The sequence below is a fragment of the Rana temporaria genome, chromosome 3, assembly GCF_905171775.1.
Source record: "Rana temporaria chromosome 3, aRanTem1.1, whole genome shotgun sequence".
Lineage (NCBI taxonomy): Eukaryota > Metazoa > Chordata > Amphibia > Anura > Ranidae > Rana > Rana temporaria.
Window position 1 is genome coordinate 384,617,130 of NC_053491.1, and position 25,416 is coordinate 384,642,545.

At 42.3% G+C, this 25,416-nt stretch overlaps 1 protein-coding gene across 11 annotated transcripts in view; it reads right to left on the reverse strand.

Moving 5' to 3' along the window:
• DGKI (diacylglycerol kinase iota) overlaps positions 1 to 25,416 on the reverse strand; it is a 483,473-nt gene that overhangs the window by 100,851 nt on the left and 357,206 nt on the right. For all 11 annotated transcript variants that reach the window (XM_040345697.1, XM_040345695.1, XM_040345698.1 and 8 more), the window contains 5 exons: positions 12,715 to 12,794; positions 9,808 to 9,846; positions 6,725 to 6,791; positions 5,532 to 5,572; positions 3,663 to 3,790 (listed from right to left, as the gene is read on the reverse strand). In XM_040345697.1, the coding sequence (XP_040201631.1) occupies positions 3,663 to 3,790; positions 5,532 to 5,572; positions 6,725 to 6,791; positions 9,808 to 9,846; positions 12,715 to 12,794 (355 nt within the window). The remainder of the gene's footprint in view (positions 1 to 3,662; positions 3,791 to 5,531; positions 5,573 to 6,724; positions 6,792 to 9,807; positions 9,847 to 12,714; positions 12,795 to 25,416) is intronic.

Sequence of the window (25,416 nt, forward strand, 5' to 3'; positions counted from 1 at the left end):
ATTGAAAAAACTTTAGATATACTTTATGGAGCACTGTTCTTTCATTGATGAAAATATTTTGAACTAAGTTAACACTATTTTAGTAGTTTAAAATATGACTAAAACCAAAACAATTCAGATGACTAAAATACAACTAAACTTAAACCGGGTGTTCACCCGAAAAACAAATTTTTAACATTAGATTGAGGCTAATTGTGGGAAGCACAATCGGGTGTTTTTTTTTTTTTTAATCAATGCAGTACATACCGTTTTAGAGATAGATGTTCTCCGCGGCTTCTGGGTATGGGCTGCGGGACTGGGCGTTCCTATTTGATTGACAGCTCTTCCGACCGTCGCATACAGCGCGTCACGAGTTCCCGAAAGTAGCCGAACGTCGGTGCGCAGGCGCCGTATAGAGCCGCACCGACGTTCGGCTTCTTTCGGCAACTGGTGACTCGCTGTATGCGACCGTCGGAAGCCTGTCAATCAAATAGGAACGCCCAGTCCCGCAGTCCATACCCGGAAGCCGCGGAGAACATCTATCTCTAAAACGGTATGTACTGCATTGATTTAAAAAAAAAAAACACCGGATTGTGCTTCCCACAATTAGCCTCAATCTAATGTTAAAAATTTTTTTTGGGTGAACCCCCGCTTTAAAGTGGCACTTTAGTCCAAAAGCTATGGCTAAAACTAAATCAAAAGTTGATGTCAAAATTAACACTGCACTACGATGAAGGAATAAATAGGTGGCATCTACTAAGCTGCTGGGGAAAAAAATGAGTAAACCCTCTTGTCAAAAAATAAATAAAATGACTACCTGCAAGACAAAGGCATAATGAACTAGTATGCACAGCATACTAGCTCATTATGAATTACTTAGCGGCGGCCCTCGTTCGCCTCCTCCTTCGACGCCATAATACCCTGAGTGACTTCCGGGTAGCGCTGCTCCGGCGCTGTGACTAGCTGGAGCAGCAATGATGTCACTACCGGCACGCTCAGGTTTGGGAGATATTTCTTTAACCTACAGGTAAGCCTAGATTAAGGCTTACCTGTAGGTGCAAGTATTTTCTTTTTTTTTTTTCTTAATATTAATGTTAGTAATATATTCAGGTAATATGGCATTACAGCCAATAGAGTTTAAACTTTTTTGTGCTTTTTATTTTATATTTTAAAAGTTGCATATTTGTTTGTCAAAAAGCAAAATTTTTTTTATGAAACTTGGTTTTATTTATAAAGATATCACAATGGTTAAATCTGTGTTTGTAGTGCATGTTCAAACCTTAATACCATCAATAATAACATTAGTTATTTGATTTTTACTCCAGGAGTACATAATGAGTTTGGCAATTCTAGAGAAATGCTTAACCACTTAAGCCCCGGACCATATTGCTGCCTAAAGACCCAAGGGGTTTTTACAGTTCGGGACTGCGTCGCTTTAACAGACAATTGCGCGGTCGTGCGACGTGGCTCCCAAACAAAATTGGCGTCCTTTTTTCCCCACAAATAGAGCTTTCTTTTGGTGATATTTGATCACCTCTGCGGTTTTTATTTTTTGCGCTATAAACAAAAATAGAGCGACAATTTTGAAAAAAATGCAATATTTTTTACTTTTTGCTGTAATAAATATCCCCCAAAAACATATATAAAATTTATTTTTTTTCCTCAGTTTAGGCCGATACGTATTCTTCTACCTATTTTTGGTAAAAAAAATCGCAATAATCGTTTATCGGTTGGTTTGCGCAAAATTTATAGCGTTTACAAAATAGGGGATAGTTTTTTTGCATTTTAATTTTTTTTATTTTTTTTACTACCAATGGCGGCGATCAGCGATTTTTTTCGTGACTGCGACATTATGGCAGACACTTCGGACAATTTTGACACATTTTTGGGACAATTGTCATTTTCACAGCAAAAAATGCATTTAAATTGCATTGTTTATTGTGAAAATGACAGTTGCAGTTTGGAAATTAACCACAGGGGGCGCTGTAGGAGTTAGGGTTTACTTTGTGTGTGTTTACTAGTGTAGGGGGGTGTGGCTGTAGGAATGACGTCATCGATCGTGTCTTCCCTATAAAGGGAATGACGCGATCGATGCGCCGACACAGTGAAGCACGGGGAAGCCGTGTTTACACACGGCTCTCCCCGTTCTTCAGCTCCGGGGAGCGATCGCGACTATAAACAAATAGCCGCGCCGTCGTCCCGGATCGCTCCCCGAGCGGACCCGACCTCCACATGTACCGGGGGGGGTCCTGATCGGAGCCCCCACCCACGTCTAGCAGAGGACGTACAGGTACGTGATTGTGCCTGTCCGTGCCATTCTGCCGACGTAAATGTACATGAGGAGGTCGGGAAGTGGTTAAAAAGGCATTACAGTTTAACTAAACCCATTCGATTTTATTTGACGAAAATGTACTGGAGATTTTAGTAGACTTAAATATGACTAAAACTAAAACAATTCAGATACATTGGGCCAGATTCACAGACGAAGTACGCCGGCGTATCTACTGATACGCCGGTGTACTTTCAAATTTCCCGCGTCGTATCTTTGTTTTGAATCCTCAAAACAAGATACGACGGCTTCTGGGTTAGATCCGACAGGTGTACGTCTTTGTACGCCTTCGGATCTAAGATGCAATACTTCGGCATCCGCTGGGAGGCGTTTTCCGTGTCAGGTATGCAAATTAGCAATTTACGACGATCCACGAACGTACGCGCGGCCGTCGCATTTTCGAACGTCGTCTGTAGTCGGCTTTTTCCGGCGTATAGTTAAAGCTGGTATTTTTCGGCGTATACATAGAATTGCCATGTTAAGTATGGCCGTCGTTCCCGCGTCAAAATTTGAATTTTTTTTTTTTGCGCAAGTCGTCCGTGAATAGGGATGGACGTAACTCACGTCTAAGTTCACAAAATGACGTAGTTGCGACGTCATTTAGCGCAATGCACGGCGGGAAATTTAGGAACGATGCATGCGCATTTCATTCGGTGCGGGGACGCGCTTCATTTAAATGAAACCCGCCCCCAACCCGCCCAATTTAAAATACACTACGCCGCCATAACTTACGGCGCAAAATTGCTGAGGATTCGAAAATGCGCCAGGTAAGGTACGACGTCGTAGTGCATGTGGATCTGGCCCATAATGTATGACTAAAGCCCTGTGCACACGATCGGAATTTCCGATGGAAAAAGTCAGACCGTGTGTATGCCCCTTCGGACTTATTTCAGAGGAATTCCATCGGAGTTTAGATACCGATGTTAGTTTGGCCGGGCAAAAGCCCAATCGTGTGTACGGGGCATAAAACTAAAGTGGCATTTTACTCGAAAGACTATGACTAAAACTAAATCGAAATTTGACATCAAAATTAAGACCCAACAGACCTGCTATATAAAGTCCCAAGAAGTCTTTTTTTTTCGTCAGGGCATTCCCTGCTTGTACTTGATGTTTCATGTTTAACTACTGTGTGATTTTTGTAAATAATATTTTTAAAGCCTTTTTCTTTAATCAGTTATAATTACTACCCAATGTCACAGTAACGGTGCTCAGCGTAGAGGCTGAATACAGTCACCAGGGGGCAGTATTTTAATTATGCCATGCCAGCGTCGTTCCCATGCAAGTTAATTGTTCCTCTTTGCCATCCTGTACATCCTGCCCTCTGAAGAATTGATTCCACATATAATAAACTAACCCTGTGGGCTGCTCTACCACCAGGTCTGGCATCCCTGTTCCAGTACTGCTTTGCGCGGTCCCAGCCTCCTCGGGGTCCAGAATAAAGATTTCATCCTGGGAAATCTCAGTGACAAAATGTAGATGTTCCTGTGGAGACGGACAAATAACAATTACAGCATAAACCAGTTATATGCGCTGTCTGGTCACACACATCATTACCTTTTGCCATTTGATATGTAAAAACAATAACAGTTTCCCTGGTAGAAAGAGAATGGACCACTGTGAGCTTTGTGTACTTTCCCCAAAGAGAGTAAACAAAACAGAAAGTCACTGAGTTCTTGAGGACAAGTTTGTCACCGTCTTAAAAAAAAAAATATTTTATAAAAGCTTCATAGATGCTTAAAGAGATCCTCCTGTCAGATATTCTAATGCTAAAGTTAAATCTTATATTTTGTCTTCTCTGGTTACCCCCTCCCAAAAAAATTAAAATAAACATGCTAATGAGATGTTTAAATAAAAACGGTCTGTTTTCTTTACGTAGATTATTTTAGACCCAATACAATAATCTTTTGGGCTCTGTGCTTCTCTGCACTGAAGGACATTCAGCATCATCTAGCTCTTTGCTCCCCAGCCTGGCTGTCCATGGCCTACCCTTTCTGTATTTATAGGGAAATATTTTCTGTTGTAATGTGCCACATCCTAAAAATGCTCAACACTAAAAAAAACTGTCTATAGGCACAAACAATAAGCAAACAACACACTCACAAAAGTACAGTATAAAAATATATAAAAAAAATGATTATGCTAAATTGTTTGACAAAAAACACATTAGGATAAAACCAAGAGGCTGACATTGCAATGATAATTACAACTAGAGGTACTAGAGTACTCTGTGGACCACATGGCCTGAGACATTTTAATAAAGGTCGGACTCTTATGTGGTAGCTGTGTGAAGACCCAACGCATTTCACTAAGCCCTTCCTCAGGGAGCAGAGTACCCAATGTCAAAGATTGTACTGAAGGGCTCCAGCCACCCTTCAGTTATAAACAAACGGTTCAGCCAGTTGTAAAATCTCCCCATCATATGATTCATATATGGTTGACATAAAAATAAGTATATGCAGGTGGTTTCTCATAAATACTGCAAAGTGGCACTGAAAGAAAAAAAGGCGGGAACCAATGTATTGCAGGAAAATCACCAAACCATCATATCCAAATGGAATAGCCCTGGAAGCGAACAAACTACTGTCAATTGTCCTCTTTAATCTTCATCTGTATCATATTTGTAATATATTATTACTGCGTGTAGTATCTGCGGCTGCCAATGGGCCCATGTAGTCTATAAAATCCTGAGATGCTGGCTGAAGCTCTCACCAGTTGAGAGAGACATGGCCTGCCGTATAACTCACTGGATTTTAGTTCCTTCAATCATGGAGGCTGAGTATCACATGTATGCATTATCAGGGGTGGTCTGCAGCCTGCCTAGGTACATCCACTCCCCCTGAATGATGTCCACACATCAAGCATTGATATGTGCATAAATCCTCCCAAGAGCTAGCCCACTGCTTGATTCAGAACTGAGGGCCATTGAGAGGAGAACTGAGGCATGGTGCTGTGATGTTCTCAGGAAGCCATGTACAGCACCATGCCAGCCTCTCCCACCAGCATTGCACTGAGAAGCACAGGGACTCACTGATGATGTCACTGAGTTTAAAATAAGGTATGTAATGAAAAGGTTTTATTTTAAATTATAAGTAGCATGTTGATAAAGGGTGAAAGGGGCAACCAGGAAAGGCAACATACAGGGTGATTAAACCTCACATTTAAAGAAAGATCATTTTGTGGTTGGTTACCTCTGATACAAATCAAAATAAATTAAGTTACTTACCTGAGATCTATCTATACGATAGAACTGGTCAGCAGAGGTAGCTTTGTGAGAGAAAAGAAAACATATTGGATAAAAAGTATATTGCCATAAATGTTTACGTTAACACAGTGCAAGGTATGTGCAGAAGAATTGATATTTGTTCTGTGTGCAATTATGCAGCTATGTTGTCCATGTTACAAAATAATCTATCCTGTTTTAAAGAACTTGTATTCATATTTTGATATTATTTATTTTTATGTGGATAGCCAGGCAGAGAGAATCCCGAGGGAAGGAGGAAGAAGGGCTATCCCCCCCCCCCCCCAGTCTATACCAGGCCCTTCGGGTCTGGTATGGATTTTAAGGGGAACTTAACACCAAAATGTAAAAAAAATTGGTGTGAGGTCCCCCCAAAATCCATAACAGACCCTTCTCCGAGCATGCAGCCTGGAGGACAGGATAGCGAGGGGGGGGGGGCGAGCGCCCTGAACCATACCAGACCATATGCCCTCAACATGAGGAGGGTGCTTTGGGGTGCCAGAGCCTATTCCCAACAACCCTTGCCATTGTCTGTCAGGGTCTGTGGGTGGGGGGCTTATCAGAATCTGGAAGCCCCCTTTAACAAGGTTGGCCACCAGATTTCGCCCCCCCCCCCCCCCATGTGAATGGGTATCGGGTACATTTTACCCCTACCCATTCACCAAAATAGTGTCAAAAAGTAGAAATCACAATAGACAGTTTTTGACAATTCCTTTATTAAAAAGGAAAAAAAGTATCCCGCGGTGTCAATCCATCTTCAATCACGCCGCCCGACGGATCAGAAAAATAGAAAAAAATATGAAAAAACCCTGCCTCCATGTTAGGCCTCCCGGCAACTGCTGTCTTTTCCCTTTGACAGCTGTTATATAGGCAAGGGCGGGGCCACCAGCTGACGTAACTGGATGACCCTGCCCCCTCTGACATCACATGACGTCAAAAGGGGACGGGGTCACTCAGTTACGTCACTGGGTGGCCTCCGCCCTTGCCTATATAACACCTGTCACAGACAGCAGGAGACAGCAGTTGCAGGGAGTGCACAGTCTATTTGCCTTTAGTAAATCAACCCTTTAGCTCCAAGTCAGGCAGATGCCCAGGACCTTTTTATTGTGCCCACCCAGTATTGTTAGCTTAACACACATATGTCACTGACAGGATTTTACACACACATATCAACTTACCGTCTAGGAAGCACCATCGGGGGTTAAGTCTCTGGGCAGACAACAACCTTGGGAATGAACTCTCGTCCTGCAGAATATGAAAAGTATGTAACTACTACAGAATCAGCATGTCCTTACTAGGGATGAGCCGAACACCCCCCTGTTTGGTTCGCACCAGAACCTGCGAATACACCAAACGTTTGTGTGAACTTTAGAACCCTGTTAAAGTCTATGGGACTCGAACGTTTGAAATCTAAAGTGCTAATTTTAAAGGCTAATATGTAATTTGTGTTGTATGTTATTGTCCTAAAAAGTGTTTGAGGACCTGGGTCCGGTCCAGGGGACATGTATCAATGCAAACAAAAGTTTTAAAAACGGCAGTTTTTTCGGGAGCTTTTGAATTTGGGGGGACCCCCACGCTTTTTTTTTTTTTTTTATGAATGAATTCTCTCTGAATTGCCGGGAGCCGACAATTCATTATAGCCGCGAGTCGGTTTTAAATGACTTTTTTTCCTTCAGAAATGACACTTTGTGCAGAGACAGTTCTAAGTACGGGAAACATGCGCTATTTCACATGCTTACTTTACACCCCCCCAGGTACGAAATTTAAAGGAATATTTCACTTTTATTGTATCACTTTAAGCATTATTAAATTCACTGCTCCCAAAAAAACGGCCGTTTTTAAAACTTTTTTTTGCATTGATACATATGCCCTGGTGCAGGACCCAGGTCCCCAAACACTTTTTAGGACAATAACTTGCACATTAGCCTTTAAAATTAGCACTTTAGATTTCTCCCATAGATTTTAACAGGGTGTTCCACGGCTTTTCAAATTTGCCGCGAACACCCCAAATTGTTTGTTGTTCGGCGAACAGCAATGTTCGAGTCGAACGTGAGTTCGACTCGAACTCAAAGCTCATCCCTAGTCCTTACTAAAAATAACTGCACAGCTAGCAGCCTTTGATGTAATGTATGCATATGAACAGCCATTTTGTTCATTTTTGGGCCTTAAATGCTTTACCATTGACTCAATTCAAAGGCTGTGAGGAAGAGGGTCTGCCCTTAAAACGCATCAGTGGTAACGAATGCTAGAGACAATGGATGCATGCTAACAGCATCAGCTAGGATTTCTTCCATGTATTGATGGTTGAGCAGGTCTCTTCCTGGCTGTTTTTACATGTCAAGGCCAGTTTGCAAAGATTGTTTGTGTGTACAAGTCTTTCTTCTTATACAATAAAGGTTTTGAAAAGCACCAAACAACGCTGGTGCACTTTCTGTTTGTCCTGAAGACATTACACTAAACCGTAACTGATTAATTTGCTTAATACGCACTAAGTATCATAAACAATTGCTATACTCTTTCAATAAAATACTATTTTACCTTTGTTTCATTTCTTTTCCCATCTCAGTGCTGCTTATCTAATCTGCCCTCTCTCATCCACTTCTGGTCTACTTGTACGTGCTCAAGTGTCCACTGCTCATTATTGCTCTGGCGGGCTTTCTGATATAGTGCAATAGTGGACTGTGTCTGTGCAATGTGTGTCAGCATGGCAGCTTGTAGTCTGCACCAGAGGAGCATGTGACATGATGATAACAAAGGATAACAATTGGGATACAGTTGTCCTCCTCTAATGGGAAGTGCCTAAACAAGGACCACCATGGCTGGATCACCAGGAATTAAAGTGGTTTTTCACTCTCCTTACCCTCGCATTTTTTTTATTAACCCCTACCTTCATGGTGGTGAGAGTAGCACATTTTATATACTCACCCAGCAGATCCAGCACTGTGCAGCAGAGATCCTCCTCTCTTCTGGCAGTGATTGGTCTAATGCCACCATGTTTTAATATGAAGTGATCGAGAGGCTGCCAGCTGTTCCGGGTTTATCCAGCACGTCTCTCGATGACGTCCCTCCACCAGGCCCGCCCCTCCTCTTTTACTGAATGAAAGGTTTTGCCTACTGGGATATGTGACGTTCAAATCCCAGGAGGCAAAAGGGGGAACAGTACATATTATTCGCCTAGGTGAATGACAAGTGGGGGGCGGCGAATAATTTCATTTAAAGTAAATAAACAAGAATTAAAAAATAAATAAAGATCCCTTAATTTTGCAATGGATCGGAAGAGAGGTGGAGAGGAGAGATGATGACATGGAGGGTGAAGATCTGAGTATTTAGAGAGACTGAAAACAACTTATCAAATTAAAGCTTACATAAGATATTAGCAACTGGGTTTAGATCTACTTTAAAGCGGTGTTTCAGCTGAAATTTTTTTTTTTTTTAAAGTCAGAAGCTACAAACACTTTAGCTGCTGACTTTTAATAAGCACACTTACCTGTCCAGGGTGCCCGCGATGTCGCCCCCCCGAGGCCAATCCGTCCATCGGATCGGGTGACGGCACCGCCATTTGTACTAAGGGAAACAGGCAGTGGAGCCTTGCGGCTTCACTGCCCATTTTCTGCTGTGCATGCGCGAGTCGCACAGCGCTTTGTGAATGGACGGCTATCTTCTGAGACACACACAGGTCACAGAAGACAGCGCGCCCGATTGCCCAGAAGATAACGTGAGGAGGCGAAGAATGATGAGCGGTTTTGTGTAATTTTTTTTTTTTTAGGGTGGAACTCCGCTTTAAATGCTAAATAACATTGAAATTGTGGGGTTGATTTACTAATGTAATGTATTATCTCATTGTTGGTATGCTTTCGAAAAACCTGTCAACTCTCCGAGTGTCTCTATAATAGTACAATCTAATAATGTGTTTTTTCCCAGGTAATGTAAAAAGTGTTACAGTGAAACAATTTAAAAATGTCTTTGTTTCTGACTAATGAAGCCTTTTAAATATTTCATGAAATAAATAAGTAGAAAACAATACAGCAGCCGTTTTGTGGGCTAAATTCACAATAGGATCTATTTAGCCTAATTGACAGGAAGCGGTGACAAGGCCAATATAATGGCTGGATTTAGGAAATACACCACAAGGACGTCAACCATTTGTAGTATATTTCAATGAGACCACAAAATGACCAAATAAACACATAAAGAGGCAACGCTTTCAAAATGTTCCATGATTTTGCATTTATAAAAAATCCAAAGAGTCAAATGCACATACCTGGCAGTGATCTCTGTAAGATGTCACCGAATGAAGATCCTTATTATGAACAAATACAAATTCTAGATTAAAGTAGGCATAAACCCAAACTGAATGATATTTTGTTTTTTAATGCAATGCGTATCGTTAACAATTGCTTATTGTTTTCATTTTAGAAAATACTTGTTTACCGCAGTCCCTTTTTGTCTCCATGCAGTCCAGAAATGGCTGCATCGAGGGTGGTTTCCTAATAGGACAACAGTGGACTATACCTGCCTCATGTGTGCTTAAACAATTACTTGTAGTCTACATAGAAAACCCATGTTACAGGGTGAAAACACAGGAGCTCAATTGGGAGACAGAGTGTTGTTATCCTATAGTGCCTGAACAAGGACCTTCATGGGTCAATCACGAAAGCTGCAAGTTTAAAAAGATGATTTTTAAAGCCCCACAAAAAAATCTGCAGTGGGCCCTACTGTGCTTACAGGATGCTTAGGATGTTGGTATATGTTTTTATGCATTTATTTTACTAATTGTTAGAGTGCCTCCACAGCCATTTTGGAGAACACTGACCTTAGTCCATCCTCTCAAAGAGCTTATCAACCAAAGCTCTTCCTGTAGTCACACACTTAGGCCAATGTTAGAGAACACGGACGTTAGTAACATTTCTGTCTTTGCAGATGACACCAAGCTATGCAGTGGAATAACGTCCTTGCAGGATGTCTCCAATTTACAAGCCGACCTCAATGCTCTGTCTAATTGGGCGACTGAGTGGCAGATGAGGTTTAATGTAGATAAATGTAAAGTTATGCACTTGGGGGCTAAGAATATGCATGCATCATACATACTAGGGGGAGTACAACTGGGAGGATCCGTAGTGGAGAAGGATCTGGGGGTTTTAGTTGATCATAAGCTCAATAATGGCATGCAATGCCAAGCTGCGGTTTCCAAAGCGAGCAAAGTCCTTTCTTGTATTAAAAGAGGTATGGACTCCAGAGACAGAGATATAATTTTGCCCCTGTACAAATCATTAGTAAGACCTCATCTGGAATATGCAGTTCAGTTTTGGGCACCAGTTCTCAAAAAGGACATCGGAGAACTGGAGAACGTGCAGAGAAGGGCAACCAAACTGATAAGAGGCATGGAGGAGCTCAGCTATGAGGAAAGATTAGAGGAACTGAATTTATTCACTCTTGAGAAGAGGAGAATAAGGGGGGATATGATCAACATGTACAAATATATAAGAGGTCCATACAGTGAACTTGGTGTTGAGTTTTTCACTTTACGGTCAACACTGAGGACAAGGGGGCACTCTTTACGTCTAGAGGAAAAGAGATTTCACCTCCAAATACGGAAAGGTTTTTTCACAGTAAGAGCTGTGAAAATGTGGAACAGACTCCCTCCAGAGGTGGTTCTGGCCAGCTCAGTAGATTGCTTTAAGAAAGGCCTGGATTCTTTCCTAAATGTACAGAATATAACTGAGTACTAAGGTAAAGTTGATCCGGGGTAAATCCGATTGCCTCTCGGGGGGTCAGGAAGGAATTTTTTCCCCTGCTGTAGCAAATTGGATCATGCTCTGCTGGGGTTTTTTGCCTTCCTCTGGATCAACTGTGGGTATGGAGTTGGGTGTATAGGATTGTACTGTGTTTTTTATTTAGTTTTTTTGTTTTTTGTGGTTGAACTGGATGGACTTTTTTCAACCTGACTAACTATGTAACTATGTAACTAGTCCATGCCCTCAAGGAGCTTATCATCCAAAGCTCTTCCTGTAGTCACACACTTAGGCCAATATTGTGGAGTACTCTGTGAACCTACCAGCACGTTACTGAATTAAATTTATATGATATGGAAGCCACCACTGAAGGGCATTTTCACTTGGAAGAAAAAATTATTCGTTTGGTAAGACAAATAGCAGTGAAAGAGTAACAATCAGAGGAATGAAATAAAGCAGCTTTTGCACATTTCTGGCATGAATCCCTCTTTTTAATGTGTTGCATCAAACTCATGAAGCATTTGCGACACTTTTGGTTCTGACCAGGGGTCAAGTCCTGGGGAAAAAAGTGTGGGAACTCCCACCCAAGATCCACTCCCCTACCAAAAAAAAAAATCATACGCTCATATGCATAATTACTAAAGTGCATGTTTTTTTTTTAAGCAAGTTCTTTCTAAATCCTGCGATAACTTGCGGCAGACCTCCGCAATGTCTCCTGGGAACAATGACAAAAGCTCCCAGGATACATTGCCGCATCGAGGAAGTGACGGAATACCCACTACCCGATGAATCCATATACAGGAAGCGGTCAGTAACATAAAGGATTACTAAGGTTTGCCTTCCCCTGACAGTGAGTCAAGCTGGGCATCGCCGCTCAGTGAAGAATTGGCTCGGGTGGCTCGGCTGCTCTAGTCCTGCAAAGGGAACTGCGTTCCTGCTGTGAAAAAAGTGCAGGAACTCCGTTCCCACGCGTTCCCGCAGGACTTGAGCCCTGGTTCTGACGTAGACTTGTACACCAAATTCAGGTAGCTCTAAAATGTGCCACTTTTACATTTTGGCGCATTTTGCTTGTGCCAAATTAAAAATATCGACAGTGTGTATCTTACAAAAGTGGAGCTAATTAAGACAAATTCTCTTTTGGCATACAGAGAGAAACCCTGGCACTGACAGATTTTCCGAAAGTGTCTTACGTGTATTCTAAAAGTGGTGCAGCGTGTACCAAATTTAAGTATGAGTTCTAGAGAGGTACATGAATTTGGCGCACTCTGTGCCCCTTTTAGAACACAAGCAAGATACTTTTGCAAAATCTGTCTCGGCCAGTAAATTCTAGGGTCTGTGTTTAGGTGTATCACTAGTGAATCACTAGGTGAAAGTAATACTAAGGGAAGTAACAGAACTAGCGGCATGATATTACGGGGAGCTAAGACCAAACTCACCTCTTGCAAGCGATCAACATACATGCGGCAAGTCTCCAAATCACAGTCTCCTCGTACTACAATAATTCCTAGAGGGATGGCTGGAAGAGAGAAAAGAAAGTTACTGGCTATCATGTACAGAGAAGGGCAATAATACAGGATCCTTTATAAAACAGCACATAATCATTTACATGTGTCATCTTTGTCGGAAATCCCCAAAATTAGTGGTTTATTCATCATTTTAGGATAGCGGGCAAAGATATGCAAATAATTCCCTTATGCTCATGTGGCCAAATGCACAACTCCAATTCCAATAGAATTGGGACGCTGTGTAAAATCTACACAAAAAAATGCAATGATTTGCCGATCTCATAAACCCAAGTAAGTAAGTGTTACTAACAAGGAAGAGCTGGAAGAACATTTTGCAACTAATTAGGTTAATTGGCAACACATTAGTAACATGACTGGGTTTAAAAAGAGCATCTTAGAGAGTCTGAATGTCTCAGAATTAAAGATGATCACCAATCTGTGAAAAGCTGTGTCTTTTCTCTAAATTTTAGAATAATTTTCTGCAATGTAAAATTGCAAACATTTTAAATATATCATAATCTAAATCTATAGTACATAATATCATCAAAAGATTCTGACAAAGCCGAAGTGCAGTATTGGATTTCCGCGATCTTCAGGCCCTCAGGCGGCACTACATTAAAAACAGGTATGATTCACTCTATGGGCTTGTGAATACTTCCAAAAATCACTGTCTGTGAACACAAGGGTTGATTTACTAAATGCAAATAGACTGTGCACTTTGCATAGTGCAGTGGCAAAAGCAGTTGCTCTAGAGCAGTGGTTCTCAACTTGGGGTCGGGACTCCCTCAGGGGTCGAATGACGATTTGCCAGGGGTCACTGAATACTGGGCTGTTCCAAAAGCCCACACCGCTCTCCCAGCCTTTTCGTGGCTGAGCCTGTAGCTGCCCAGCTGGGCTGTTCCTGGAGCCCGCGGCCACTCACTCAGCCTCTTCGCATTCGCCCATTCAGTTTACGGCATTGCTGGGGGAACAGACTAGAGGTCAGCTGACTAGTGAGGAATGTGTAGTGGGAGGGGCTGGAGGAGACCCTGTCTCCTGATTTCGGCATAGGTGTCACTGCAGCGAGACACCACAAAATCGGAGACACAGTAAGATTACCTGTGATTATAGTTGCCATTAAAAGTCCCCACTACAGTTCTCAGATCAGCAGATGACCTTGATCAAGAGCACCTAATTTGGCTGATAAGAACTCCCCCCAGCCCTGCCACTCATCCCACCAGCACTGCTACTGATCCCAACTCTCTGCCAGCACTGCCACTCATCCCATCCCCCCACCAAGGATTAAGAGAAGGAATACAAATAGAGAATACATCAAAGGGAGAGGAAAAGAGTGGGAGGAACACAGAAAAAGGGAGAGAAAGAATAAAGCCCCATACACACTATCAGTTTTCCTGCAGGTTTTCTCTTCAGGTTTACCAAAACCATCTAATATGAGGTCAAACCTCAAGAGTTTCAATTTGTATGCAATCAGGCAGGCCCTTGCACTACATGGTTTTGGTAAACCTGAAGAGAAACCCTGCAGGAAAACTGATAGTGTGTATGGGGCTTCAGAGAAAGAACAAGAAAGAAGGCAAGATAAAAGGATTAGGAAAAATTAGAAGAAATTAGGATAGAGCGAGATAAAAGGGAAAGAAGAGGAGAACAAGGAGAAAGAGTGGTACATCCTAAAATAAGGGGCTTTAATACTGTACGGATAGAGGAGACTCTATAGAGCGCTAAATGTCTGTGGGTTAGGAGCGCAAATTACTTGCCTTGGATGCTGATAACCCACGCTATGAAAATAATTTTACTGTTAAGGGTCCCCACAACTTGGGAAATTTTAACAAAGGGTCACGGCACTAGTAAGATTGAGAACCACTGCTCTAGAGCTTAGTAAATGAGCAGAAGCTCTACTGACTTCCATCATCCAATCCAAATGCTGTTTTTTTATTTCCGTGCATGTGATTGGGTGTTCTTTTTAAAGTGAAGCTTTCCTCCTTTACTAAGTCCTGGAGAAACTGCAACTGTCTATTTGCCTTTAGTAAATTAACCCCACAGTTCGCCGTGGCATCCAAAAATGCAAGGTAAAGCTCTATCATGCAAAGAAGGAGCCATATCTGAACATGATCCATAAATGCCACTGTCTTCTCTCTGCTAAAGCTCATTCAAAATGGTCTGTTGCAAAGTGGTAAACTATTCTGTGGTCAGACAAATCAAAATTTGACATTCTTTTTGGCAACCATGGGCACTGCGTCCTTTGGACGAAAGAGGAGAGGGGCCTTCTGGCTTGTTATCAAAGCTCAGTTCAAAAGCCTGCATCTCTGATGGTATGAGGGTGCATTAGTGCATATGGAATGGGCAGCTTGCACTTCTGGGAAGGCACCATCAGTGCTGTAATGTCTATCCAGATTTTACAGTTGCAACTGCTCCCATCCAGATGACACCTTTTTTAGGGATGGCCTTGCATATTTCAGCAGCACAGTAAAAAAAAAGCCAGGTGCTTAACTGACCTGCCTGCAGTCTAGACTTTTCACAAATTGAAAATATCTGGCACATCTTGAAAGAAAAAATATCACAAAGAAGACCCAGGACTGTTGAGCAGTTACATAACATTCAAGAATATCAGGATTCAATATCAGGCAAAAATGGGACAACATTCCTCTTCAAAAACTACAGCAACTGGTTTCTTCAGTTCCTAATTGTTTTGCAGAGTGTTTTTAAAAGAAGAAGGGATGCTACACATTGGTAAACCTGGCCTTGGCCCAACTTTTTTTGAAATGTGTTGCACAGGGGTCAAGTCCTGGGGGAAAAAGTGTGGGAACTCCCACCCAAGATCCACTCCCCCACCAAAAAAAAAAATGATACTCTCATATGCATAATTACTAAATTACATGTTTTTTTTTTAAGCAAGTTCTTTCTAAATCCCGCAATAACTCGCGGCAGACCTCCGCAATGTCTCCTGGAAACAATGACAAAAGCTCCCAGGAGACATTGCGGCATTGAGGAAGTGACGGAATACCCGCACACTACCTGATGAATCCATATACAGGAAGCGGCCAGTAACATAAAGGATTACTAAGGTTCGCCTACCCCTGACAGTGACTTGAGCTGGGCATCGCCGCTTAGTCAAGGATTGGCTCGGGCGCCTCAACTGCTCTCGGCTGCTCTCGGCTGCTCTAGTCCTGCAAAGGGAACTGCGTTCCTGCTGTGAAAAAAGTGCAGGAACTCCGTTCCCGCAGGACTTGAGCCCTGGTGTTGCAACCATCAATTTCAAAATTGCCTAGTTTTCTTTCTTAAAATTATATATTTTCTCCTTTTAAGCATTTGATATGTTCTCTCTTTTCTATTGTAAATAAAATTTGTCTCAAATCTCGGACTTTGGAGGCAGAATAGGGTGAGGCCAAACAGTTTTTTTAAAGGTGTATTTCAGATCTGCACATAACTTAAACTGCCTATATCTGGATTTACTGATCATTGTTTCATGCATTGTTTTTTTTTTACCGACGTAACCCCTGGATTTAATTTCATTATACAAGCAGTTTAAATTTTAAAGGTTTATATCAGGTTTACTAAAAGAAGAAGGATTAAAAAAAAACAATAATAATATCTGTGCAATGGATTAAAAGCAAAGTAACCATAATATTTATTTCAGGGTTTATGGCTGAATTCAGTTATCCTAGGCCCCCCTTCAGCTCCTAAAGACTCCAGAACCTGTGTCACATCCTACTATGCAGGAGAAAAAGGCCCCAACCGAGTGTTGCTATCCTACTGCCACGCCAATATTACTCATCCTCCTTGCCGGAATTCTAATCTTGTCCTCAGCGTATGGTCCAGTGATCTCACAGCTCTGGTTTAATCAGCCTCATGCCTGCCATCTCCTCCTCATTGTTATCAGCGAGCCTGGAGATGAAGGCCCTAATTGCTTTAATTATGACTGAAATTCGCAGGCCAGGAAGTAAAGAACCTGAGATGCGTCCTGAGTTCAGATGAGGAGGTTTTATTCTGATGAAGGGGAGAGCTGCAGAACTAACCCATATGAGGCATTAAAAGCTCACATGTAAAGCTAAACCCCAACATAAGTATAAATTGTCTAAATGCAAGAAGCAAGTGTATTTTTACTTGAATCTTGGTGTGCTTTGTGCAGGATGGGTGATCTTGATTCTACCCCTCTTACAGTTTTCTACAGGCAGCCTGTAGTGGGTGGAGCCCCCTGGGCCCCTCCCACAGCTCGCCCCTCTACACAGGCTATGTATAGCAGAGTAATGATGTCATAATTGTTTTTACAAGTTATATCTGGTTTTGCAAAAGCATTTGGTACACATAAGATTGATTTAAATTGATTGTGGCCATAAAAGACTACATTTAGACCCAGTTCAAACAGGGGCGACTTGTCAGGCAACTTAGCCACCTGACAAGTCACGCTCCATTCTGTACAATAGAACCATTCTAATAGGAGCAACTCAAGTTGAAAAAGATTCCTGTACTACTGTGGGGTGACTTCAGAGCGGCTTGCATTGACTTCTATACAGAAGTCCTTTTGCAAGCCACGCTGAAATTGCACTGTACGGGGCAGTTTCAGAGTCTTTTTTGGTGTTACTGTTTTTTTGGTTTCATATTTTATTACATTCTTGCTATTCCATATTTTCAGGACATCTTAATTTGTTTACAGATTAGTAGGTGCTCCCTCTACAGACCAGATGTATGTCCTTTCCCAAAAAATGATTGAGGTTTTAAAGAAATTAGTACAGTTGGCATGTAAATAACAATTAAAATAATGCAAAAACATGGCAACAATAAGCATGAGAATTGTAAATCGTGATATCGCAACTTTGCTTGCACTTTCAAAAAGTATGATGCTTTCTGAAAACTGTTCTCAGATACCAAAATGGTTCCAGGATGGGTGGGAGGTAGAAGTAAGCATGGTGTGTTACAGGTGTAGTGCCCCCCCTTTAAAATTAGTGGGGCATTACGCTAAAGTTAGTGGGGAATGGGAGATTTCAGTTGCTCCCATTCACTAATTGTTAGTTTGTGCTGTTGCCAGTTCAGAGCTGCCTCCTGGGTCAGTCTGTGTGTCCAGGGGTGCGCTGCCACCCCTGGGCGACAGTTGGCGCTATAGCGGTTCTCGCAGAACCATCCTTCCCCAGCAGCCAATCAGAGGAGTTTCCCTCTTTGGGCATGCTGGCGGAGGGGTATATCTGGGGCACCGGCCATTTTTCTGGGTTAGTCTGCGGGGCCCGAGATCCAGGTGCGGCATCCACCTTCAGGGTGCGTGCATCCGCGGGCCCCATCCTCATGGCCTGCTCGGTTGAGGCTGTGCACCTTGCGGAGCCTTCTTTTGATAAAGAGAGGGACCCCAGCAGCTTGCTGGGTTCCAGATCCTAAGCTGGAGGCTGAACGGTGGGGGATTGGCTCGGGAGAACCTGAGTGCAGAGGTTGTCTGCGAGGCCTGGACGAACCACCGGGGATCCGATTACCACGCTACATGACAGGTACCTTATATTTGCTGTCAGTGGGTGATCCTACAGAATAAGACTTACTGGGAGGATTCGCTATGCTTATACTCCGATTATACTAAGAAAATGTACTACGCCTGTGGCAGAGGCATTGTTTTCTCCCAGTGATCTGATTATTGCGAGCGACCCTTTGGCTGCCAGGTCCGAGGTAATTGCCTGTCCAAAGGGCACTTACCCACCCTGGCGAGGGTGGCGACGTGTTGAATTATCTGTGCCGAGAGCAGGCTTGCTCTCTATGCTTTTGATATCCAAGGCCTGATGCTACAAGTTCTTCCTATTCATCAACCTCTTTCTCTACTGTGTGTCCTAATGATGTTGGCCTTGTTGGCTTTGGAATAAAGCATTGGAAACTCGCGCTACCGGCTGGACACTTGTTCTTTCATCCACACTCACAAGTATCACCCCTAGACAGAAGAACTTGGTAACTTAATACGCCAATCCCAAATCAACCAGCGGCTCCTTCGGGGGTGAGCGCTACACAGGGATTTAGAGAAGACCAAAGGAAGAACTCTACATCATCCCTTCAGGTAGGATGTAGAGTTGGTGTTAGCAAACATCCGATAAGGAGGCCAAATACCATATAAAGAATTTTAGAATGTTGAGGAGGGTTAGAAAGAATAAAGGCAAGAGAAAATATGTGAGAAACGTGAGGAAAGAAGAAATGGGAAGAAGAGAGGTAATGAGGGTCTAGCCCGGTGTAATTCTCTGTAATGCTCTACAATGTCCTCTGTATGAAAAAGGAACATACAGTCAAGGTTAAGTGTCGATTATGCTCCAGCCTGGGGAACCACATTTTGAGAAATTTCTCATATGTATAGTTTAATAGACGTGTAGGAGATTGTGTATGTAGTGTGTGCCAGCACTGGACCACCAGTTAAAGACTAACACATTTTCCCATGATGGAGTCCCAGAGTTTCAGCAAGCTTTGTAATGTATGGTCAGTAACAGGAAGCCTATGATTCGAAATGTAAAGGGGTAGTGGGGGTGAGGATAGGAATGTAAAGGGGTAGTGGGGGTGAGGATAGGAATGTAAAGGGGTAGTGGGGGTGAGGATAGGAATGTAAAGGGGTAGTGGGGATGAGGATTGGAATGTAAATGGATAGTGGGGGTGAGGATAGGAATGTATCTTGGGCGGCACAGTGGTGTAGTGGGTAGCACTCTCGCCTAGCAGTAAAAAGGGTCGCTGGTTTGAATCCCAACCACAATACTACCTGCTTGGAGTTTGCATGTTCTCCCTGTGCCTGCGTGGGTTTCCTCCGGGTACTCCGGTTTCCTCCCACACTCCAAAGACATGCTGATAGGTTAATTGGCTTCTGTCTAAATTGGCCCTAGTATATGAATGTGAGTCAGGGACCTTAGATTGTAAGCTCCTTGAGGGTAGGGACCGATGTGAATGTACAATGTATATGTAAAGCGCTGCATAAATTGACGGTGCTATACAAGTACCTAAATAATAATAAAGGGGTAGTGGGGGTGAGGATAGGAATGTAAAGGGGTAGTGGGGGTGAGGACAGGGATGTAAACAGGGTAGTGAATGGGATAGAAAGCCACTTGCTATGCAGTCCATTGACGTACAGAGCACGGTTCCGTCCCACCCCCTGCTGTCTGATCACTGGTTGTGATTGACAGCAGCAGGAGCCAATTGCTCTCAGTGCTGCCTCTCCATCCAGTGAGAGAGAGAGCCAAGAGAGCCACTGCTCTCAGGCACATTGCTGTATTGAGATTGAGCTCAGGTATGCAAGGGGGGGAGAGGGTGCATATAGGTTTTTACCCTGCACACTCCAAAGACTTTCCTCGCGTTGGTGGTGCAGTGGTGAGCATAGCTGCTTATTCAGCAGGGTTCGATTCCCGGCCAACGCAATTGCCAAGATGGCTACTAACTGCTTTGTTTCCCCAGGGAGAAATCTGCTGTACAAATTAAATGCTGATGAAATAAACTTTAAACCAAAATGAATATGTCGTATATTTGTATGTATTTTGTGAAACACTTTTAAATAGAATTTTTTTTGCAGAAAGATATGATCATGTTGTATTCTCATTTTCAGGCAGTAGGTGGAACACTTGGCTCCTCTTCAGGTATTTTCTAGGCTATCATTAGCAACTTGGATGAAAAAAAGGCCAACTGTTTACTATATAGCTCAACAGCTCTCTCTAACACTAGCCATTCATGTAATCCTAACACTAACCCTCCCTATAGCCCCAAGAATCCCCCCCTGTAACCCCAATACAAACCCTCCCTATATCCCCAAGAATAACCCTTACTGTAACCCCAATACTAACCCTCCCTATAGCCCAAAGAGTAACCCTCCCTGTAACCCCAATACAAACTCTCCCTATATCCCCAAGAATAACCCTCCCTGTAACCCTAATACTATGCCTCCCTATAGCCCCAAGAATAACCCCCTGTAACCCCAATACTATCCCTCCCTATATCCCCAAAAATAACCCTCACTGTAAAACCAATACTATCCCTCCCTATAGTCCCAAGGATAAACATCCCTGTAAGCCCAATACTATTCCTCCCTATATCCCTAAAAATAACCTCCCCTGTAACCCCAATACTAACCCTACCTATATCCCAAAGATAGAAGAAGATCCTGGACTGCCACACTCCTTAAAACAATGTCTTTATTGTACAAATGAAATCCAAAAAACAACCAAAGTGATGCAGTCAAAATTAAGTGAACAACAGGAAAAAGGTGGCTGACATGTTTCACATCATGTGATGCTTACTCGTAATCACCTGTTGTTCACTTAATTTTGACTGCATCGCTTTGGTTGTTTTTTGGATTTTATTTGTACAATAAAGACATTGTTTAAAGGAGTGTGGCAGCCCAGGATCTTCTTCTATCCAATGCACCTGTGCATTGGATAGAAACCCTTTTAGAAGCAAAGCCAAGGGATCAGCAGTTTTTAGAGCGGTATTATCTCTCTCTATGTGAACAAAGTGTAACACTTCCAGGTATTTATCCCCTCTCACAGAGATTACAGTACTCCTCCTTTAAAACACCCTCATCTGCTTTTTTATTTAGAAGGAAGGTACCATCTTTGTACAGGCATTATCTAGGGTCACCATCAAAAACGTTTGACAAAGAACAGCCCCTCACCTTGTGACTTGCTACAAAGCTACAATGTTTCAGTTCGATCATTAGGGGGAAGGGAGACTAAGGAAATGCTTCCTCCTGCCTGCAGCATAGTGATGCTAAAAGGTTGATTTTCCTTAAGTGAAAGTGTTTTACGATATTGTGACAAGTCAGGAATTTTATTTTTGCAGACTTATAAAAGTAATGAAAAGATGAAATTAAGAGCATTTGAGGATTGACCTATATGATTTATATAGCCCAAAATGGCTGGAACAATGCATCTAAAACAAAGATACAAACAAGACATACTAAGAGAATCTGTGAACAATTTATATATATATATATATATATATATATATATATATATATATATATATATATATATATATATATATATATATATATATATATATATATATAAAGGAGATACAGAAATCTAATATATAACAATTAGAATGGTCAACAAAGATTTTTGGTCGGTGAATACTAATTTATTTGGAATCCAAATTAATGAATTTAAAATAAATAGTACAGTAATCTGTAAATGTAAAAAAATGGCAAGCCAAGGAAGAGAAATCACTTCCGCACTTTTTTTATTGTTAATCAAAAGGTACAGGAAAGCCCAGCATCTGTATGACACAGAATCTGTTACAAGGATCCCATGTAATTGCACAAGAGTCCCGCAGCCTCACCTCTGCTGAAGAAAAAAAATATATATATATTAAAAAAAACAGCCACGCTGGTAGCTCTCAACTCGCTATGAATAATGAGTACAGGAGATGAACAAGACTCTATTAAACTGTTATCAGCCGTGTTGATTAATGACTTGCACCGTCACCCATAGTGGGACTTCATTATGTGACAAACACTGGCAGCCTGCGGAGAAACCAGTGCCCCAGCTGAGTTTGGTACATGCTACAAAGCAATTAAGTTTCGTATGGCTGTGGGGAGGGAGTGGGAGAGTAATGGAACTTTCCTGAGGGTTTAAATCTCTATTATGTGTTCAGTCTCTCCGCAGCAGTACCTGTTCAGGAAAGTGTGACCATTGTTCTGTGCTCGTTTAGTGCTGACTGAGCCCGCAATGCTCTGAATTTATTACCGCTGCCTGGATTGGAGCGCTATACATTTCATGCATGATACATGAGAAGAGATGGCCCTGTGATTTATGGGTGACAGATTTCACGAAAACTTTACGCATACGTGTTACAACTGACACACGCAAGGGAGCCTGCTGGGCTGGATGATTTAAATAAAGTGTTCCAGCGGCGAGCACTGTATGGCATTTGGCCAAAAGATTATAAGCAACACAACAAGTCTCTTATCTTATTACTGTATATTTGAATTATTGTTTATGCATCGATTTAGCGTTTGGCGGAGTTATACATTGGATTGCTTTTTAGAATATGAAATTAAAGAAAAACTATTTTTGATTTCCAGTTACTATTATTATTGTAGGTACTATTATTCACTCAACAATTTGATATTACGCGGGATGCTTCCGGCAGCAAGAACCTGTGTAAAAAGTTGTCCATATGGTGTATGTATCTGTTTCTATAACGTTTACATACGTACAGTATGAGATGTAAATGGACCTTATTGACCGCTCAAGGCCAAAATGTGTAACTGATTACACTCTATTCACATTTACATATCCCACGAGTCATTCATACAGCAGCAACGCATGCACAGAATGACCTCAGCCTTTAGTCTATCAGAATGTTAAGTAGTGAAACTAATTTTTGGATATTATTCGCTCATTGTACGTGCTGCCACACACTCATGAGTTTATTACATTAGATTATCGTTTAAGTGTCTAGCCGCATTATCAAGAAATGCATTTAGCATCTTTGATGAAAGACTGCAGCAAGAAAATCCTTTTCAGGATAAGAAAACATGGTTGAGGCATGCAGTGAACATCCTATGTCTATGGCAGGTGTGACAGGAAGTCAGGTAAATCTGTGGGTGTTGTCCAAGACGGGACATACATTTCTGACTTGTTAGACAATACACCAATCATTATTAGGCGTCGGCTGCGAGAAAGAGCCAGGAAAGGTTGGAGGGCATTGGAAGACTTCAGCTGTTCAGAATGAGGCAATTAAGGCCTCTATAAGTAATCCAGAGGATTACCACTAATTTGCTGCATCCTGAGTCTTTGTGAGGAAAGAGAGCAGTACTGAAAGTCTTCTGAGGAGGTGAGGAGAGGAGTGATTTTTCTGTGTGAAAAAAATCAAAAGACTATTGTTTTGTGCTGTACGACCAGCACTGTCTGCCCAGCGCTAGGCTGAGCCAGACTCCATAGATAGGTTCCTGTGTGGAAGGTAGACACCCAGAGTGGCTAGGGTTTATTTTATGTTTGATTTTGTTTATGCTGTTTGGATGCTTGCAATTGTTTTCCAGCAAGATGGAAAAATAAACCAAAAACTTTGTTTTTAACCGTCTTCGACTGTCAGTCTGTATAAATTCAGTGTGTGGTGAACCCATCCAAGGGGTCACACACCCCGCTACCGAGCTAATCCCTCACACAGGGCAAAGTCAGATCGGAAGTCATACTACTTGTGTTGGAGTAGTGCAGTGTTTCTCAATTCCAGTCCTCGGGCCCCCCCAACAGGTCAGGTTTTCAGGATTTCCCTCAGATGAAAAGGCTGTGGTGATTACTAAGGCAGTGAAACTGATCAAATCACCTGTGCAAAATAATGGAAATCCTGAAAACCTGACCTGTTGGGGGGGCCTGAGGACTGGAATTGAGAAACACTGGAGTAGTGTGAACAATGCCTGAAATCCAGAAGCAGGGATCTGGAGGCGAGAGGCTGATGATCTATTGGACGAGAGGAGTGTTCAATGCTATATTGAGCAGAGGGCTGGTGGGTAGAATAACCTAAGGGGCACACAAGTAACGGGATTCTCTGATTTCACCTGGGATGGTTCATACTATTGTCCAGCATTGACATCAGCGAAGCGAACTTTCAAGCTACCACATCTATCAGTGCTGCATTTTTTATAAGACTTTATAGAGACTCAGAGGAGTCACATGATTGGGGTTTTGATTTATATTTATGTTTCTGAACTTTTATCATAGCAGATCATGAACTTTTTGTTCAAGTGAATTAACGTTCTATTCAGCGCTGTTAATGTTTTATTACTTGTGATGAGACATATTTGATTCTATGTCTATGGGTATTTACACACTGAAGCCTCGTACACACGTCTGGTTTTCTCGGCAAGAAAGCTGCTGGGAGAGCTTTTTGCCGTGAAAACCGTGCATGGTATGCTTTCTTGTCGAGAAAACTGCCCGGAGTCCCGATGAGAAAAATAGAGAACCTGCTCTCTACTTTCTCATCGGGATTCTCGGCAGAGTGTTTCCTGCCAAGAAAACCGTTCGTCAGTATGCTTACCTGTCCCCAGGTAAACCCGCGCATGCTCGATGAGACTTCGACACATGCGCTGTAGCATACAAGGGTAGTGTAGGGTGTAGCAAGATGGCGGCGACAGCATCGAATGTGATGAGCGCCGGCTCGTCGTAGTCAATGACGTCACCACGTTCTTGCCATTTAAAAGAACGGCGGTTCTTTTGAATGGCCGTCTGTATGCACGGCTTTGCAAGACAAGCTTGACAGGAATTCTGTCAGGAAAACCAATGTTTTTTTTCTGACGGGATTCCCGGCCGTGTGTACAGGGCTTTACACAAAGATAAGAGGAGCAGAAAGATCTAATGACACTAAGCAAAGCTAAAGTATTTAATTAAATGTCCCCGTGTACATACAGATAGTAATGAAGCAGAACAGAAACAAGGTTTTTAAACAGACAGATTCCCGTTCTGTCAGGAGGATAGACAGATTGTCTGTTTCTAGTGATTAGGAACAGCGATCTGTCTCCTTCTCCAGTCAGTATACAGTGCCTCCACAGTTAGAAACACCTCCCTAGTGAACACTTAACCCCTTGATCGCCCCCTAGTGTTAACCCCTTCCCTGCCTGTGACATTTATATAGTAATCAGTGGCTATTTTTAGCTCTGATCGCTGTATAAATGTTAATGGTCCAAAAAAAGTTTCCGATTTGTCC